The sequence below is a fragment of the Panthera tigris genome, chromosome E2, assembly GCF_018350195.1.
Source record: "Panthera tigris isolate Pti1 chromosome E2, P.tigris_Pti1_mat1.1, whole genome shotgun sequence".
Classification (NCBI taxonomy): domain Eukaryota; kingdom Metazoa; phylum Chordata; class Mammalia; order Carnivora; family Felidae; genus Panthera; species Panthera tigris.
Window position 1 is genome coordinate 1,487,487 of NC_056674.1, and position 18,635 is coordinate 1,506,121.

General features: G+C 46.6%; 1 protein-coding gene across 1 annotated transcript; it reads right to left on the minus strand.

The window, feature by feature from the left end:
- Positions 1 to 2,025: 2,025 nt before the first annotated feature.
- On the minus strand, positions 2,026 to 10,105 carry ZNF304 (zinc finger protein 304). The gene is made up of 3 exons (XM_007089530.3): positions 9,701 to 10,105; positions 7,922 to 8,048; positions 2,026 to 5,869 (listed from the first exon to the last, which is right to left on the minus strand). Exons 1-3 carry the CDS (start codon positions 9,731 to 9,733, stop codon positions 4,050 to 4,052), a joined length of 1,980 nt encoding a protein of 659 aa, XP_007089592.2. The 5' UTR covers positions 9,734 to 10,105; the 3' UTR covers positions 2,026 to 4,049.
- Positions 10,106 to 18,635: the final 8,530 nt, after the last annotated feature.

Genomic DNA, 18,635 nt, shown 5'->3' on the forward strand with positions numbered 1-18,635 from the left:
CCCCTCTCCAGCTCACACTGTCTGTCTCTCAAAAATAAATAAACATTTAAAAAAATTTTTTTTAAGGCGCCTGGGTGGCTCAGTCGGTTAAGCGGCTGACTTCGGCTCAGGTCATGATCTCGCGGTCCGTGAGTTCGAGCCCTGCGTCGGGCTGTGCTGATAGCTCAGAGCCTGGAGCCTGTTTCAGATTCTGTGTCTCCGTCTCTCTGACCCTCCCCTGTTCATGCTCTGTCTCTCCCTGTCTCAAAAATAAATAAAACGTTAAAAAAAATTTTTTTTTAATTTTTTTAAAATGAAACAAAAAATTGGTTCAAAAGATCAATGAAATTGACAAAACTTTAGATAGGCAAAGAAAAAAATTAACTACAGTGGGACTGAAGACACTACTGACCCTACAGACATTAAAAGTATCCTAAGGGAATATTATAAAAACCATTAGCCTCCCAACTTATGACAATTTAATTGAAATGGAAGAATTCCTAAAAGGACACCAATTATCCCAAACTGACACAAGTAGAAAATCTATATAGGACTATACTAAGTAAATTTTGACTGAAATCGACTGAAAGTCTTCCCAAAAGAAAACTGCAGGCTCAAGTGCCTTCACTAAGGAATTCTAGCAAATAGTTAAAGAAGTATCCCTAATCTTTCAAAAACTCTTCCATTCTTCCAGAAAATAAAGGAGACAACATTCCCATATTTTTCTACGAGATCAGGATTCCTCTGATAGCAAAGTCACAAAGAGCTATGACAAGAAATCTCCAAACTTTATCTCTCATCAATATAGATGCAAAATACATTAACAAAGTATCAGAAAACTGATGTGGTAACGAATACAAAGGACTGTACATCATGACCAGGTGGGATTTGTCCCAGGAAATGCAAGGTTAGTTTGACATCTGAATATCAATGAATGGATTGTACCATATGAACAAGACCCTTCCCCCAAAGAACCCACCCCATGCCCACATGATTCTCTTAATGGATGGAAAAAAATTGGAAGAGAGTCTAGAAACAGATCAGCAGAAACACAGTCAACTGATTGTTGAAAGAGGAACAAAGGCAATTCAGTAGAAAAAGGGTAGTCTTTTCACCAAATGGTGCTGGAACTACTAGAGATCTTCATTTTTTTAATGTTTGTTTATTTTTGAGAGAGAGAGAAAGAGAGCACGCGCACGAGCGGGAGAGGGGCAGAGAAAGAGACAGAGACACAGAATAGGAAGCAGGCTCCAGGCTCTGAGCTGTCAGCACAGAGCCCGACGCAGGGCCTGAACCCATGAACCGCGAAATCATGACCCGAGCCAAAGTCGGATGCTTAATCGACCGAGCCACTCAGGAGCCCCTAGACATCCTGATGTTTAAGAAAATGATCGAGATATAGAATTTATACTTGCACAAATATTTTCTCAAAATGGATAACAGACCTAAATGCAAAACACAAAGCCACAGAACACCTATATGATGATAACACTGGACACTGAATCTTGGATTTGGCAATGCCTTTTTATACAACACTAAAAAGACAATCCTTGAAAGAAAAACTGGGTGATTTGGACTTGATTAAAATTCTGCTCAGCAAAAAACAGTGTTAAAGGAATATGAAAACGATACTTACATGTCATTAAGGAATTCCACATGAAAGCAACAACGCCACACCATTACACACCTGCTAGAATGCATGAATTCCAGAACACTGACACCACCAGATGCTGATGAGGACGCGGAGCAACAGAAACGCTCATTCATTGCTGGTGGGGGTGCAAAATGGGGCAGCCACTTTGGAAGACTGTTTCTTACAAATCTAAACATACTCTTATTGTATGATCCAGGAAATCACACTCCTTGGCTTGAACCCAAGAACTAGAAACTTACATCCACACAAAACCTACGCACAAATACATATTGCAGGCTTCTCATAATTGTCAAACTTGGAAGCAACCAGGAAGTCCTTCGGTAGGAGAGTAAACTGTGCTATATCTATCTAATGAAATGTTATTAACCGATAACTTGTACACATCTTAGAGCAGCTTTATTTGTAACGGCCCCAAACTGGAAACAACCCAAACACCCATTACTAGCTGAATGGATAAAAACCAACTGTGGTATATGCATACAGTGGAATAATACTGAATACAAATGAACGAACTATTGATACACACAATGAGATGGATTAATCCCAAAATAGTTATGGATAGTGACAAGGGCTAGAGTCCCCACTCCCAGGAAGTATATACCATAGGATAGGATAAAATTCTAGAAAATGCTTGCTGTTCCCTACGAATTGTGGAAAAGGGTATTAAAAAGACTGCGATAAAAGGATTATAAAGGGATACAAGGGATGTTGGGGTTGTGTTGAGTATGTTCATTATCTTGACTGCGGTGATGGTTTCGTAGGTACATACACATGCTGAAACACATTTCATACTTTAATATGTGCAGTTTATTTCATGTCAATCATACCTCAACAAAGTTTTTGAGAATTAAGTGTTCCCCATAAAGTTCATATTGACTGTCCCTCTCGGAAAGTCACATCTGACAACTATTTTGGTTTTACCACATCCCTCTCCCCAGTTTAGGAGGATGAGCCCTGCCTCAATGTCAGCAAAACCTGGAGAGCAGTGAAATCCACATCCCACTTCAGGCACTAGGAGTGCCAGCTGAGTCAGAGAAGCCCTATCCTTGGAGCTCTCCTTTGTCAGTGCTGAGGTTCCTGCCTGTGTAGTGATGGCCACAACCTCAACAGCCCAGGGAGGTACAGGAATCCACAAACCTTTAGACACTGACAGTAGCCTTGGCCACAGGAGATACAGATGTCTGAAGATCCTAAGAAGTTCTATACACTCTCATCCCTCAACAATCATATGGGCATCTGTAGATGCCTCCTGGAGAAGAGATACATATCCTCTCATTTGCCACATTCACCTCCACTCCATTATCCCAGTGTTTCTGTACCTGTTTTGATCCCCGCCTTGCCCTGTGGGCCTTCCAGGCAAGAACACTTTGCCTGTGGGATTCTGGATATCAGGGACATCAGGGACTGGCTGATCCAGGAGACAGAAATCCCTGAAAAGTCCTGGGGAATATGCGAAATTCCCTAGAAACAAGAGACCCACTTCGTATGGTTTCCAGAAGCCCTGGGGATTATCACACCAACTATGCCCTCCTCAAAATGAACTCTGGGCTCACAGGAAACTTGCCTTCCAGGCCACAAGATGAGGCACCCAAAGCTCTTCACTCTTTTCTAGCAAAGCCTTGGGCAACAATGGAAATCAGGCCGAGACTGAGATTTTTCTCTGCCATCCTGTTGACCCTTCTGAGGCACATAAAGTTGGTGCCGACAAAAGGTGTTCCTCCCTTCATGTTGGAAGAACCCAACTTTTTCTCAATCCATTGCACACAGTAAAGAGACCCCCCTCCCCCAACACACATACATACGAGTATCACTGCAGATGAGAGCAGCGTGAGGCAAGCAGTTCTAAAGTCAGGTGATGTGGAAGCAAGACGAAGGAGTCCTGGTTATTGTGTTTACAGTCAACATTGTTCATGAAGAGAAATCCTGTCTGGAAATCCCCAGCAGACTCCAGTTCAAATCCTTTTCGCCAGAGCTGGATCACGTCCACTCAGAATCCAGCCATGGGGGAGGAAGTGAGCACCTCACAGGGCTCAGAACACTCATGATTCCCTCCAGGGAACAGGAGAGAGAGCCCAGGGGTCTGCGTTCCCTGAGCATATCAGAGTGACTGACACTCACTGTGGGACCTTGACAGCTGGCAGCAAAGAGATGGCTTCCGCCACAGGCACTGGCAGTGACAGAACTCTGTCAAGAGCCCTGGGTAGTCTACAAAGTGCAGTGTACCTCATGGAAGCTTCCCACCTACACGCTTCTTATCGGGAACGTCCTCATGATACATGTACGAATGATGGCTGATGGTTCCCTCCCAAAGGGTACTCACAGAGATTTTCTCTGGTGTGAGTCCTATTAGGTCGAACAAGGAGACCGCACATTTTCTGCATTCATAAGGCCTTTCTCCAGTGTGAACTTTCTCACACTAAACAAGTTTAAGAGGTGTAGCTGAAGGAGCACCGAAACTGTTGCATTCGTGAGGCTTTTCTCCAGTGTGAACCCTCTGGTGCCGGACAAGATGGGAACTTCTGCTGTAGGCTTTCCCGCATTCGCTGCACACGTAAGGCTTTTCTCCAGTGTGAACCCTCTGGTGGAGAATGAGGCTAGAGTTTCGGCTGAAGAATTTCCCACATTCGCTGCACTCGTAAGGTCTGGCTCCAGTGTGAACTTTCTTGTGCTGAACAAGGTGGGAGCTGCTGATGTAGGCTTTTCCACATTCGCTGCACACGTAAGGCCTTGCGCCGGTGTGAACTCTCTGGTGTAGAATGAGGCTGGAATTGTGGCTGAAGCACTTTCCACATTCCGTGCACTCATAAGGCTTCGCTCCAGTGTGGATTCTCTGGTGTACAATAAGGTTGGAGCTATGGCTAAAAAATTTCCCACATTCACCGCACTCATAAGGCCTTTCTCCGGTGTGGATTTTCTGGTGCTGCACAAGTGTGTCTTTACGGCTAAAGGCTTTCCCACACTCGCTGCACTCATAAGGCCTGGCTCCAGTGTGAATTATCTGGTGCTGAACAAGTGTGTCTTTGCAGCTGAAAGCTTTCCCACATTTGCTGCACACGTAAGACCTTGCTCCCGTGTGGACTCTCCGATGTTTGATGAGGCTTGAGTTATGGCTAAAAAACTTCCCACATTCGATGCATTCATAAGGCCTTGCCCCAGTGTGAATTCTCCAGTGCTCGATAAGGTGGGAGCTTTGGCTAAAGAACTTCCCACACTCACTGCACTCGTAAGGCCTCTCTCCAGTGTGAAACCTCTGGTGTTGCACAAGTGTGTCTTTCCGGCTGAAGGCTTTTCCACACTCACTGCACTTGTAAGGTCTTTCTCCGGTGTGAATTCTCTGGTGCTGAACAAGGTGGGAGCTTCTGCTATAGGCTTTTCCACACTCACTGCAGTCGTAAGACCTTTCTCCAGTGTGGACTCTCTGGTGCTGAACAAGTGTGTCTTTGCGGCTGAAGGCCTTCCCGCACTCACTGCATGTGTAATGTCTTTTTCCAGTGTGAAATTTCTGGTGCATTTTTAGGTGAGACAGGTGAACGAAGGCCTTTCCACACTCTTTACACACATGCGATGCTTCTCCGCTGTGAATTTTTCTGTGATTGATAAGAGCTGATTTCTCCTTGGACATATTTCCACATGGCGGGCATCGAAAGGGTCTTACTTCAGTCTGACTTACCTGGCTGCCGAGGAGAGTAAAGGTGTTCAGGAAGGCTTTCTCGCTGTCGGTGCAACGGAAGAGCACCAGCCCATCATGGTCTGTCTGCTGCCGGCCGACACTGGAGCCGGCTGGGAAAGATTCCATGCACTCAGTCCTTTTGTATGGAATCATCCCATTGCTGGTGGTAGGGCACTGGAAGAGGCCAGAGCCGCCCAGAAAGTCCATCCCCTCCTCCCTGCAAGTACAGGGTTTCCCTGGCACGTGGACTGCATAGCTCTTCACGTATGAGGCCCCATCAGCGTCCCCTCCAAAGAGATCGTCTCCACTGCATCGCTTCTGGTGCCGGTAAAAGTCCGCACTGAGTAAGAATCCTCTCCCACACGGGCCACGCGTGTACGGCTTCTGCAAGGGGGGTGATCCCTGGCATTCCACCAAGTTCAAAATGTCTCTTAAGAGTGGATCACACACCTCACACGGGTGGGCTTTCTGGATGAACGGACCTGACTCGGGAGTCCTGAGCTGCGACACGCCGACAAAAACGTTCTGCTCAGGCGTCTCCTCGTTGTCTGCTTCACGCCAACAATCTGAAAGCGAAAAGAGGCCGGTGAGGTACACGTGGGCTTTGGTGGACAGCAGCGGCCGCATCACATCCATGTGTGTGACGCACCACAGAACGAGTGCCCTGACTTGCCGCTGGCACAAGGGAGCCAGCAGGCCCAGTGTCGGTCCTGGGCCTCTAGCAGTCACAGTAAGGAGAAAGAATGGGTAGCAGGCATGACGGTGGTGCATGGTAAAGGGAGCAGAGGAGAGGTCTCCAGCTCACTCCTCCACGGAGCAGGGCCTTGGCGGCTGGTGCCAGGAGGGCTCTGCGCAGAAGGCTGGGTCCAGACCCAGGAAAATCTGACTGTGGTGAGTAGCTGCTTCTTCAGGACTGTTTAAGGAGATGTGCACAACTCACTGCACATTAAAGCAGCCAGTGTTGCAGAGTGTGGCAGAGGGAACAGAGAAGAATGAGACACGGACACCAGAGAAAGGAGGAAACAGTCAGGGCTGGAAGACAGAAGAGAAGAGACAAGTGCACAAAGTGCCAGGAGTGGGGAAGGCAAGGCAGAAAGGAGGTAGCGCTATAGGCCCTGGCAAGAAAACACTGGTGAACACGAAGTAGGCTGCAAGTCTGACCCGAACCCAGCACTGACATGGCTCTCCTCTGGTCCTCAGTCTGCAGGGCCAGGCCCTCTCTGGGTCTCGCTCACTGTGGCTAGAGTCAGGTCAGCCCCGTCAGACACCAGGGCTTTCTCCCCCTCTCCCCATGGGCAACTACATGGGATCTGGAAGATGAAGTTGTAAAGAAAACCCAGGGCACATGAGTGGCCCAGGTAGACCCACCTCACAGAGAAGAAAATGAAACGTTAGGGGTGCCTGGGTGGCTCAGTCAGTCGAGCCTTTGACTCTCGATTTCAGCTAGGGTCACGATCTCGTGGTTCATGAGTTCAAGCCCTGCACTGGGCTCTGTGCTGACAGTGTAGACCCTGCTTGGGATTCTGTCTCCCTCTCTTTCTCTCTGCCCCTCCCCTGCCTGTTCTCTATCTCTCTCTCAAAAAATAAAAATAAACTCGAAAAAAAAAGAAAGAAAATGGAATGTTAAAAATGGAAATCCTTGAAGAAAGATTTGCCAGAGCAGCCCTGAGACGTTCATGAGCGGTGACCATGTCAGTGCCTGTAATTCCTGGCATACTCAGGCCCCAGGAAATGTCAGCTGGATGGCGAGGGCAGAACCTGGGACACCAAGGTACCATCGATCTGGACAGATACCTGGCCAGGAAGCACAGAGCCATGTTGAATCTGTTGAGCAGACTGAAAAGGCCCTGAACCTCTAACCTGTTCCTGCAAGACTTTGAGCAAAAAGTGTTGGAAGTGTTCAGCAGGGGAGGGGACACTGCACGTGGCCCAGCCCTGGCACCCACAGCACCTATTCTGGGACCCAAACAGGGGAGGGAGTCACTGAGGTGGCTGGACAGAAAGAGATGCCTCTAGGAAACAGGGGAACCAAACCCCAGGGACACCGGAGTGAATGTGAGGGCCTGTGGAAGGCAGCCTCTAAGACGGCCCTAAGAATGGCTGCCTCCTGTGTGAGCCTCTTCCTTGGACTGTAGGTTAGACTGACCGACCCATTTTCTAAGGAACAGAATAAGGGGATGTCACTTTCAAGGTCAGGTTGGAAAAAGGCTGGATTCCATCTTGGGTACTCTCTGCTCACTTGCTCAGAGAGGAGGCAGCTTCCATGTTACGAGGCACAGCACAGAAAGGCCACCAGGACAGAGAACTGAGGTCTGTAGGTCAACAGCCAGAGAGGAACTAATTCCCACGTTCAATAAGCCACAAGAAACTAATTCTTGGGAACAATCACATGAGTGAGCCTGTAAGTGGATTCTTCCAGAGACTGGCTTTCGGATGAGAACGCAGCCCTGGCTGACTCCTTCACTGAAACCTCGTAAGAAAGCCTAAGCAAAAAGCATCCAGGAAAGCTGTGACCAGATTCCTGATGCACTGAAACTGAAATAGTGAATTTTTACTGTTTTAAGACACTAAGTTTTGGGGTAATTTGCTATATACTCACAGATAAAACAGGGACTTACCCAATGAGGCCACAAGTGCAAAGTTCTCCAGCATCACATCACGGTACAGGAGTCTCTGAGCCTCCTCAAGGAGCTCCCACTCCTCCCGGGAGAAGTACACGAACACATCCTCAAAGGTCACACAGCCCTGTCGTGATGGGGGGACAGTTGAGCCACAGGCAAGAGGACTCCCCAGTCAATCCACTCACACGACCACCCCGGTCCCTCTCCTCCCAGCTCCCGACTCAGAGGCGACACCAGGTCTTGGCGCCACTAGCGCCTGCTCTCTTCTCACGTCCCTCTGAGCACTGGGTGCAGAGCAGAGCCAGGCAGGCGGGCAGGTGGGTACTGGCTAAGCTCTGGGTCCGGCACGAAGGGCGCCAAACATTCGTGCTGGCCAGTTCTCCCGGTGTCCTTCAGACCATGCGTCCCAGACACAACCTTAATGCCATCACTTCACTCTTCTCCTCACATGTACGTCACTCTTTGAACCACCCCTTCTCCCCATCTGGGACTGCCACTTCCACTACCAACTTTCTGGATCACACCATATGCACCCACAGGGCAAACCGCCTCCCACCCCATGCTGCTCTGCACGTGGTGTCCAGGAAGTGCTCATGTATCTTTGTGACAGGTACACTGTCACCCAGTGCCTAAGCGAGAGACCCAGTCCTCAGTCCCAAGTTTCAACTTTTCTTGTTATTAACCGCATTGCCACCATGACCTGAAGATACTCCCTCCTAAACTTAACCCGTAGCTCCACCGCATTCAACATACCGGCCGCCACCTTTTGAACTTCTTCAACCAGTACCCTTCCCCAGAACTAAAACCCACATCCAGCTCGATGTCTCAACTAAGGAGTTTCTGGGACTTCTTAAGCGAAACATGACAACAGCCTAACTCCCAATATTACCACTGAAAATTACTCCTGCTATCAGCTTCCCTATCTCAGTTGATGGCATCTCCATCATTCTACCAGGTAAAGAAAGCACAAAACAAAAACAAAAACCTTAGAGTAATCCACAATTCGTTCCTTTCTCTTATTCACCCTTCACCCAAGAAAATCTGGTCACTCTGGTTAAAAAAACAGATATAACGGGTGCCTGGGTGGCTCAGGCAGTTAAGTGACAGACTCCCGATTTCGACTCAGGTCACTATCTCACGGTTTGTGAGATCGGGCTCTGGGCTGAGACCAGAGACCGAGGAGCCTGCTCCTCCTTGGGATTCTCTCTCTGTCCCTCCCCTGCTTGTGCATTCAATCTCTCTCTCAAAAATATATAATTACCTAAAACAAAACGCCCAGATACAAAATCCACCACCATCTCTCACTTCCACAGCCGCCTCTCTGGGCCAGCTGCCGTCAACACTCACAGACTACTGGTAGGCTCCCCACTCATGCCCATGCTCTGTTCTCAGCCAGAGAGCAGCCAAAGGGAGCCCCGTTAAGATCTGGGTCGGGTCACCTCTCCTGCTCCAAATCTGCCACGTCTTTCACCACCCTTGGAACAGAGGCCCAGCTCCTCAGGCGGCCACTCCAGGCCCGACCCCTGACCACCTGCCGTCTGCTCTGACCCGATTAAGAGGGACCTACGGTTCCCGGGACACTCCTAACTCACTTCCACCTCCAAGTATTTGTGCCAGCGCCTTGGAAACCCTTGCACACCTCATCCCACCGAAACTGATACCCGGAACCTCGGCACATACCCGCGGGGAGTGAGTGCCCTCCGCCGCCTTTGCACTCAGAGGGAGCGATGAAGGCCAAGTGAGGAAGGTCCTAGAACAAGCCGCCCCTCCGCTCACCTGAGCCCCGTCTGTCCGCGCCGCAGCCTCCATGGGATCCCGTGAGCAGAACCGGGTGGCGAGAAGCGGGCAAAGCGGGCAGGCCCTGCGGGCTCAGCCGGAACCCCAAAGCTCCACTAGGCACGGTGCCCGCGGGCCGACTGTCGCGCTCCCAGCCCGTCTCCCCCGGGTACAAACGCGCACAGCTCAGGGTACCGCGGCCGGGGCGTCCGAGGGCAGCGCGCGTGTGCGAAGGCCCCGGGAAGGGCGCAGCTCCAGCCGACACCTCCGCGCAAGGCCGCCGGTCCCACGACGGGGCTCATGGAGAGTAACAAAGGCGCGTACGGTACCGTCCTTCCGGGCTCGGTTCCGAAGAGCCGCGCGGGAAGCCGGCCCCGCCCCAGACTCGGGGCCTCAACGGCCCGTGTGGAGAGTCCCGGCACAGGCAAAAGACGTCACGCCGGCGACGCCGGAAGTCCCGCCTCAGCCGCTCCGGGCGGCGGGAAACGCCCATCTTCCGGGCTGTCTTGAGCACAACGCCGATGCGGCGGCACAGACTTCTGGGTAATGTAGTTGGAGCCCTGCATCCAACCAGACAGTGGGCATCTTTCCCGGTCTTCCCGGCAACCGCCTGGCCGCCGGAGGCGGAGGCCTCGAGGAGGAGAAAGATGCGGGAGAAAGAGGGTCCCGGAGTGCCAAAGCTCCTCTTAAAGGCGACGCACCCATATTTCTGTGGTCACCTGGGGCAAAGTCATGTCCTCAGAGGTCTCCAGCGCGTGATCCAGTCTTTAATACTGGGGGAGCTGTTTCACCTCTCAGCTTTGGGGACTGAGATTTAAATTGAACAGTGGATATGTCCCGCTGGTGGGGACTTTGTGTAGTACCATTAAATGTTACTCCAATTCGTTAATTCCCAAATTTAAATCCCTGAGACGGCGGTAACATCATCACCTGTGAATTTACTGAAAATCAAAGTTATCGGACCCAAAAGACACCTTCTGATACATAATACCTGGGGGAGGGGCCCTAGCGTAACCTGGAGAAGTGGAACTCTTTTTATGACCTCCCTCCTTCCCCCAAGATTTAATAACTAAAATGGGAAAGTACTACAACCTACTTCACGGAAAATGAGATGATAAGTGCTTAACACAGGGCCTAGCGCTAAATACAGGCTCTTATTGTTACTATTGTTATCATCACAAGGTTGGTACATATACTGATGTAGGAGGGTGTCAGGGACCCCTCTTTGCAGAATCACTGGTGATTTGTTTTCAAACACAAAATACAACCACTCTGAGTCAGCAAGCAGCATCATAAATAACGGTGACAATTTTTGCATAAAGCACATGTGTATACCATTAGGTGCATTTAATTTTTAAAATTTTTAATTTTTTTTAATGCTTATTTATTCTTGAGAGAGACAGAGTACGAGTAGGGGAGGGGCAGAGAGAGAGGGAGACACAGATCAGAGGCAGGCTCCAGGCTCCAAGCTGTCAGTACAGAGCCCAACATGGGGCTTGAACTCATGAACCAGGAGATCATGACCTGAGCCGAAGTCCAACGCTTAACCGACTTAGCAGTCCAGGTGCCCTGAGGTGCATTTTATTAAAAAAAAAACAAAAAAAACTTATATAGGAAGGTTTCACAAAGCACAGGTAGGTCTGTTGTGCAAGGGATACATTCCTACAGGCCATATGATTCAAAAGTTAGGACTATCAAGACTAATTGCTCTTAGGCTTAAGTAGGTGTGGACTTAACATGGTTTCATATGGCAGACCTTAAAAACAAATCAGTTATTTTGCTAGCAAAAATGGGTTTCTTCTGAAAGAGCAGAGAATTGCAATTCAGGACAAGTAATCTATTGCAAAAACCATAGACTAGTTCAGCAAACAAAAGTAAGGAACTTATTTATGGAGAAGAAAGAGGAAGTTGGGAAGGATTGTTTTGAACGCAAGTCCACTGGAGAAAAGCAAGAGTTCAGGGTGAATGTGGTTTCTCTTTGTTTGAGTTGCTGGGGTGGTCAATTTCTTGTAGGAAATGCAGTGCACATCTTTTCCTGTTAGGGTCTGTAGTTAATGATTCTTCCCTGTTGATTCTTCTGTTGGTCTTGGTAATTGGAAATTCTTGATTTCCAGTAGTACTGGGTGAGAGTTCCTCCTTTTGGCCATCCCAACTCCATTTTAGTGAAGTTGTCCTTTATTCATTTTCCCATTCCTCCCTTTTGATCAGGATCCTTCTCGGAAAGCATTGCTGATCAAGAGTCAGTTTTTTTCTTAATTCAGTGGCCTTTTGTCCCTCGGTGCCTTAGTGAGCAATTAGGCCTTTACGATTTTGAAGGATATCTACTTTATCAACTGTGGGTCGGAGGAGGCAGGGCCAAGTGCACTAGAAGTCCCATGACTATCCCAAAGGGTGAGAATCTATGAACAGTGGGAGATCTGAGAATTAGGACTGATGGCAATATTTTTGAACAATGTATATCGAAGATCTCTACACATTTTGCCTATTGAGTCTTACCAGTGCCATTAGTGTGTTCAACTAACCCTGAGGACTGAGGATGACACACACAATCAAAGTATAAAACCAGCCAAACAGAACTGTTGAAGCACGTTATGGGTAAAATGGGTTACCCAACCACCATGATGTTTGAGAGGTGTTTCTCAGGTAGTGATAATCTTTTCTAACAGAGTTTTAGCCACAGAAGAAGCAGTGGCCTGTCTACAAGGGAAAGCTTTGGTCCAGTGAGACAACGTATAAACCATGACTAAAACACATTTATATCCACGAGACAGGGAAAGCTGTATGAAATTCATTTGCCAAACCTCAAATGTTCCATTGGGCAGTTCAAAGTGTCTGGGAGCAGTATGAACACCTTTCCTTGTACCACTGGACAAACAGGACAAGTGAAGTAGGCACTTTTGTGGCCTCATTAATATTTCCTCACCAATATTGGTTCATAAACACTATCATTTTGTCAGTAGACCAATAGTTGTACATTGGTAAATGGTGGGAATTTTAGAATTTCTGGTAGGGCCATATTGTCATTTAGTCCAAATAAGAACTCTCTCTTTTTATCAGATCAACAATTATTAAATTTCCAATGTTGTTTTTACTTTTGGGGGGTCAATTGTTGGGTGTCTCTGGTCAATTCTTCCAAATTATCATGTGCGAGAACATTCTTTTCGACGATGACAGAGGTTTGGCTCTATGGGTCTCCTTGAGAGAACCATTTGGCAGAAATATCAGTGAGGTGGATTACTTTGGCCTCCAGGGAGTTGAGTCCGGAATGTCCAGGAAGCTTAATAATAAACAGAGCAGCTGGCCTGTTAAGCTCAAATAGCCAAAGGTGAAGGTGCTTCCTCACTGACTTCAAAACAAGTTGAATGGCATACCTAGCACTAACATGGTCCTAAGTTAAGTGTAAGGGAAGCGAGGACATACTTTTCCTCTCGGGAGTCCAAAAGAATAGTATTGGTGAACACCTAGACCATTTCTAGCACAATCCATCAATTTGATCACCGATGCCCATTTTATTATCCATCATCTACATTTTACCCTCTTACGCCCTTGTTAATGGGACAACCAAAATTAAAACCTATCCATTCACTGATTGCATCTCAATGTTAGGATCGTTGGGTGAAGTCTTATGCAACTCAGGTCCAAATACTGTCTCTCAGAGCTATATATGTTTATATATGGCTTATACACACAATGTCTCCACTTACACCCAGTATAATATTAGTGTCCAGAACACAATAGAAGGACATACTGAAACTGTGGGAGAGATAACCACCACCAAGTTTCTATATACAACAAATGCATCTTCAAAGAAACAGTATAAGACTATTTGAGACCAAACATGAGAAATTTAATGAAAAAAAAAAACTGACATAAAGAACACTTTAAAGATTCTATTTAAGGTTGAAGGAAAGTGATCCCAGATGAATGGTCTGTGATGGTAGAAGGAATGAGGATCTATGAGAGGGGTGTGTTTGTAGATTAATACAAACATTCTCTGTATAAGACATTAATATTTCCTTTTTGAAGACAGAGTGATGGATTACCATGTATAGACTCAATAGCACATAAACTGAGATAAGCAAATTAATATTTAAATCTTATATTTTTCAGGAGAGCAAAGATTTTATCTCTATTTTATTGTGTTAAATAAGTGCATTGTCATTTTCAGCTTAAATACTAATAAACAGAATCAGTGTATCCACCCCACAAATATGAAGAAGGAAAAATTGAAATGTACAGAAATAACCAATAGCAAGTTTTTATTTTTTAATTAATTTATTTATTTTGAGAGAGAAAGAGAGAGTGCATGCACATGCATGCGTGCAAGTGGGGCAGGGCAGAGAGAGAGACTCCCAAGCAGGGAGGGCTTGATGTAGGGCTTGAACTCACAAACTGTGAGATCACGACCTGAGCCAAAGTTGGAGGCTTAGCTGACTGAGCCACCCAGGTGCCCCTCAACAGAAAGTTTTTAAAAGGAAATGTACAGAACAAGTGAGGCAAAGAAAAGCACACACATATCCACGGAGAATGTATTTAAACCTAAATATATATGAGCCATCTCATGAAATGAGTATGGAGTAAATGCTCAGATCATCAGCCAGTAATTTTTGATATATTAAAAATATTCAACAATAACATGGATACAAGGGACACATCTAAAATATAAATATATGAAACAGGTTTTGAAAAATATACCTGTTATAATTATTACATAATAAGACACGAACACATGCTTAACATGTATTTATATCAGAAAGAAATAATTTACAGCGAGAAAGCATCACCAAGAAGATATAACAGAATATGTATGTAACTTATGCTACTGACTTAAATTACATAAAGCCAGTTTGAGAATAGCAAGGATAAAGATACCAGTCCACAAATGTATCAGGCATTTTTATATCAGCCATCTCAGAAATTAGTAGAAACAGCCAATATAAAATTGTTAAGGTTCTCATGGATCCACACATCAAGAGTGACAAATCTGGCCTGACACATACATTTACATACAAGTAAAGGATGTTTAAATTTAGTACAGACTGAATGTTTACAGTATAGACAACCATGAAAAGTATCTTTGATTTGTATGGAGTGAAATAAGACAAGGAAACAATCAAGACATCAATCAACAACAGAGGTAAATGGAAAATATTAAAAGGCATGTTTGGAAATTAAGTTATAAAATACTAAATAACCATGTAACATAAAGATAATAAAAAGTGTAAATATTTTGACTAAATGACATCCCCACATAGTCTTGAGCGATGTGTTTAATAAAATTCTATAGGTACATGAACAGTTTAAAATACATATATTATAAATAAAGGATAATTAACAAGTGATACATTGGGATGATTCACAAGTGATACATTCATCTTGCAAATACTAAAAGAAAAAAAAAATCCATAGTAGAGAAAAGCACACTAATGATTTCATTCATATGGATTTCACAACAAGCATAAAATGTATCTGTGATTAGTGACATTTGTAAGGTGTCAAACCATGAATTAAAAAGAAAGAGAATTAGTAAAGCAAAATTTCTGGATAAAGGATTCCTCTGAGGTGTAAAATGGGATTTGCAATCTGTGAGGTTCATATAGGAATTCTAATTTTGCTGTGCTTTTTTATTCTGTGGGGTGTGCACTGGTACTTATTTTATTTATCTTTTTTTCTATATGTGTAATTTCAATAAGATGAAGTGGACAAATGTTAAGAGCATGGCTTCATGAGTATTTGCCTGTCAACATCCACTAAACCTCACCCGTACATGTCCTAGAACAGAGCCCTGCACAAACGTGACCATTACTGTCCTTTTTCACAATATATTAGATTCACTGTTGTTGTTTTTTTAACCTTTCTAGCTGAGGTTACAGCCCATACTGATTTGTCTCTGACTTGTATCAGTGTCACCCACTTCTTTTTCTAAGAGATTCATCCACGTGGCATGAAGCAGTAGTTTTCATTGCTGTGTTTTCTTCCATTCTGTGACCGTATAATTTATTTAGGCATGTCCCCATTGATAGCTCTGTGGGTTGTTTTGGGTTCTTGCTTATGATTAATCAAGTTGCTTATAAGCCTATAATCCTACAGCTGACCCTTGAACGACACAGGGGCTGGGTGTGCTGACACTCGGTCCGTTGAAAATCCGCATATAACTTTGGACTCTCCAAAAACTTAACTAAAATAATAGTCTGCTACGGACAGGAAGCCTTACTGAGAACATAAACAGTTGGTTAGCACATATTTTATATGGCTAGAGAAATGAAAATGATATTAAGAAAATCATAAAGAAGAGAAAATACATTCATAGTACGGTACTGTTTCATACAAACAACAACCCCGTGTATAAATGGACCCATGTAGTTCAAATCTGTGGCGTTCAATGGTCAACTGTGTATATTTTGGAGGAAAAATGCCCTCATTTCTATTGGGTATACACGCAGAATTGGATTTGCTTGGTTACAATACATAGATATGTTGAAGCTTTGTACAGATCTTGACACATCAAGGAGTTAAAGCAAAAATTAACAGAAGCATTCTTTGAGAATCCATTGGCTATGTGAGGCTTACAATAGAGACCACTGTATATATTATTATCATCTGTAAATCGCACATCCTTTATATCAGTAAAGTCTGTAATGAACTTATGTAGTCCAAATGCCCTTTTCTCGCAGAAGCAGATGTTACACATTTATGACCACATCCCTATGGATGTGGATCTGATTATCATTAGGGAAGGTCTGTGCGACTGTGTGTCTGTGTGAGTGAGTGAGATCGTGTGTGCGTGCCTGTCTGGATGGCTACATCTGTACATGTGTGACCATTTGGACACGTGTGTCTATCAATGTGGCTGTATAAATAAGTCTACCTTTGGGTATATGCCTGTGTCTGTGTCCTGGTGGGTATCTGTGTGTGCACCTGCACAGGATGTTGTGTCCTGCGTGTGTGTCCCTGGGTGTGCACATCTGTCAATACACTTTTGGGTAGTGTGTGTGATGATGCTGTGGAGTCTGCTCAAACTGTGTAGGTTCCGTGGTGTGAGCGCCCTGCCTGCATCTGCCTCTGGGTGCCCCTGACCAACCGCCCACACCGGCCCCAGGTCCCTTGCTCTGCTCTAGCCCAGTCACGTCTAAGGGGCCCTCTGAGCGCCACTAAGGCCCCACCAGCAGCTGGGCTCTTGAGAACAATGTCCCCACCGGGATATCTGTGCCCTCAGCCTGTTCCCATTCAGAACTTCCCTCCTGTGCGAGGCCTCTCTGACCAGCCCCTCAGGGGGGCCAGTCCCCAGGCCCTGGCCTCAGATCTCCCACCCTGAACTTCCACTCTCTCCAGTGCCCAGGATCCTCACACGCTCACAGCTTTGTGTGTAATGTTCCCTCTGCCTAGATCTCTCTGTGTGGGGCTAATTTCTATCTGTATTACAGGTTGAAATTGGCCGCGGGAGGGGTCATGATTGGAAAGGGATAGGCCTGGGGGCCAGGCTATGGTCTGGCATTCCGCTCTAAACTCTGGGATTCTCCTGTTGGACATGAGCAAGTTCACCGAACACTGACCTCAGTGACCATGACAGACTGAAGTAAGGTCAAAAACCACGCCGTCACCATGCCAGAGCATGGACAAAAACAAGAACCCTGTGCAAACAATGGAAATGACCAGGTGCCCACCCTCTCCTGTGTGACCTGAGTGACAGCTACACTGTCCACCAGCTGCTGTAGTGCCACTCCCGTCCCCCGCCTTGAAGATAAAATATTTCAGGGGCGCCTGGCTGGCTCACTCAGTTAAGCATCCAAACTCTTGATTTTGGCTCAGGTCATGATCTCATGGTTCATGAGTTCCAGCCCCGCGCCCGGCTCTGTGCTGACAGCTTGGAGCCTACTTGGGACTTTCTCTCCCTCTCTCTCTGCTCCTCACTTGCTCACATTCTCTCAAAATAAATAAGCATTAAAAAAATTGTAGTGGGGCGGTGCCTGGATGGCTCAGTTGGTTAAGCGTCCTCCGTTTGCTTAGGTCATGATCTCGCAGTTCATGGGTTCGAGCCCTGCCTGGGGGTCTGCGCTGACAGCTCCAAGACTGGAGCCTGCTTCGGATTCTGTGTCTCCCTCTGTCTTTGCCCCTCCCCTGCTTGCACTCTCTGTCTCTCTCTCTCTCAAAAATATTTAAATAAATATTTTAAATTTTTTTTTTAAATTTCAGGATATCCAATCATAGGACCGACCCCGTTTCCTGATAACATCCAATTCAGATCAAATTTCCACTTTCTTAAACCTCCTACAAATCACTGAGCACACGCCCAGAGCGCAGAAGACATCCCCCCAACCCACTTCCTGAGTGTCGCACATTTCCCAGCACGCAACAGCCCATGTGGCAGCGCACCAGTAGGCCTCACTGTGGGCACTTCCGGTGCCGGCGGGCACCGGCACCACGTATCCGTAGACCAAATGCTCCCCTGAGCTCCAGGCGCGCACATCCAGTGAGATACCGATGTCCCCGCTTAGATGTCTGATGGACAGTTCAAAATGAGTGGGCACAAAGCCAGTGCCTCATGTCGCCCCGCCCACTCCACCTCACTGACCACCACCCTTCCCACCGCAGCCACAGCAGCCCTCCTCTAGACCACACCTCTCAGTCTTGCGCCTTGACACACGCTGTCACCTCTGTAGACGCCCTCCAACTCCAACCCCGCCTGAGGGTCCTGCATCGTTCCAGGGCCTGCTCGGCTCTGTGCACTTTAGTTCGACGTCCACCTTCGCATTTTATACACAAAGACAAGGAACTCCAGGGACAAGGAACGGGACCAAGGTCATGTGGCTGGCGATGGTCACGGTGCAGACAGGCTGGAATCCCAACCATCACAACTCTAAGCTCTGAGCCTGTGTGCCACCCTGCCCCTCCACACCTGTCCTCTCACCCCCATGTTTCAATCCCTCTCTCATGC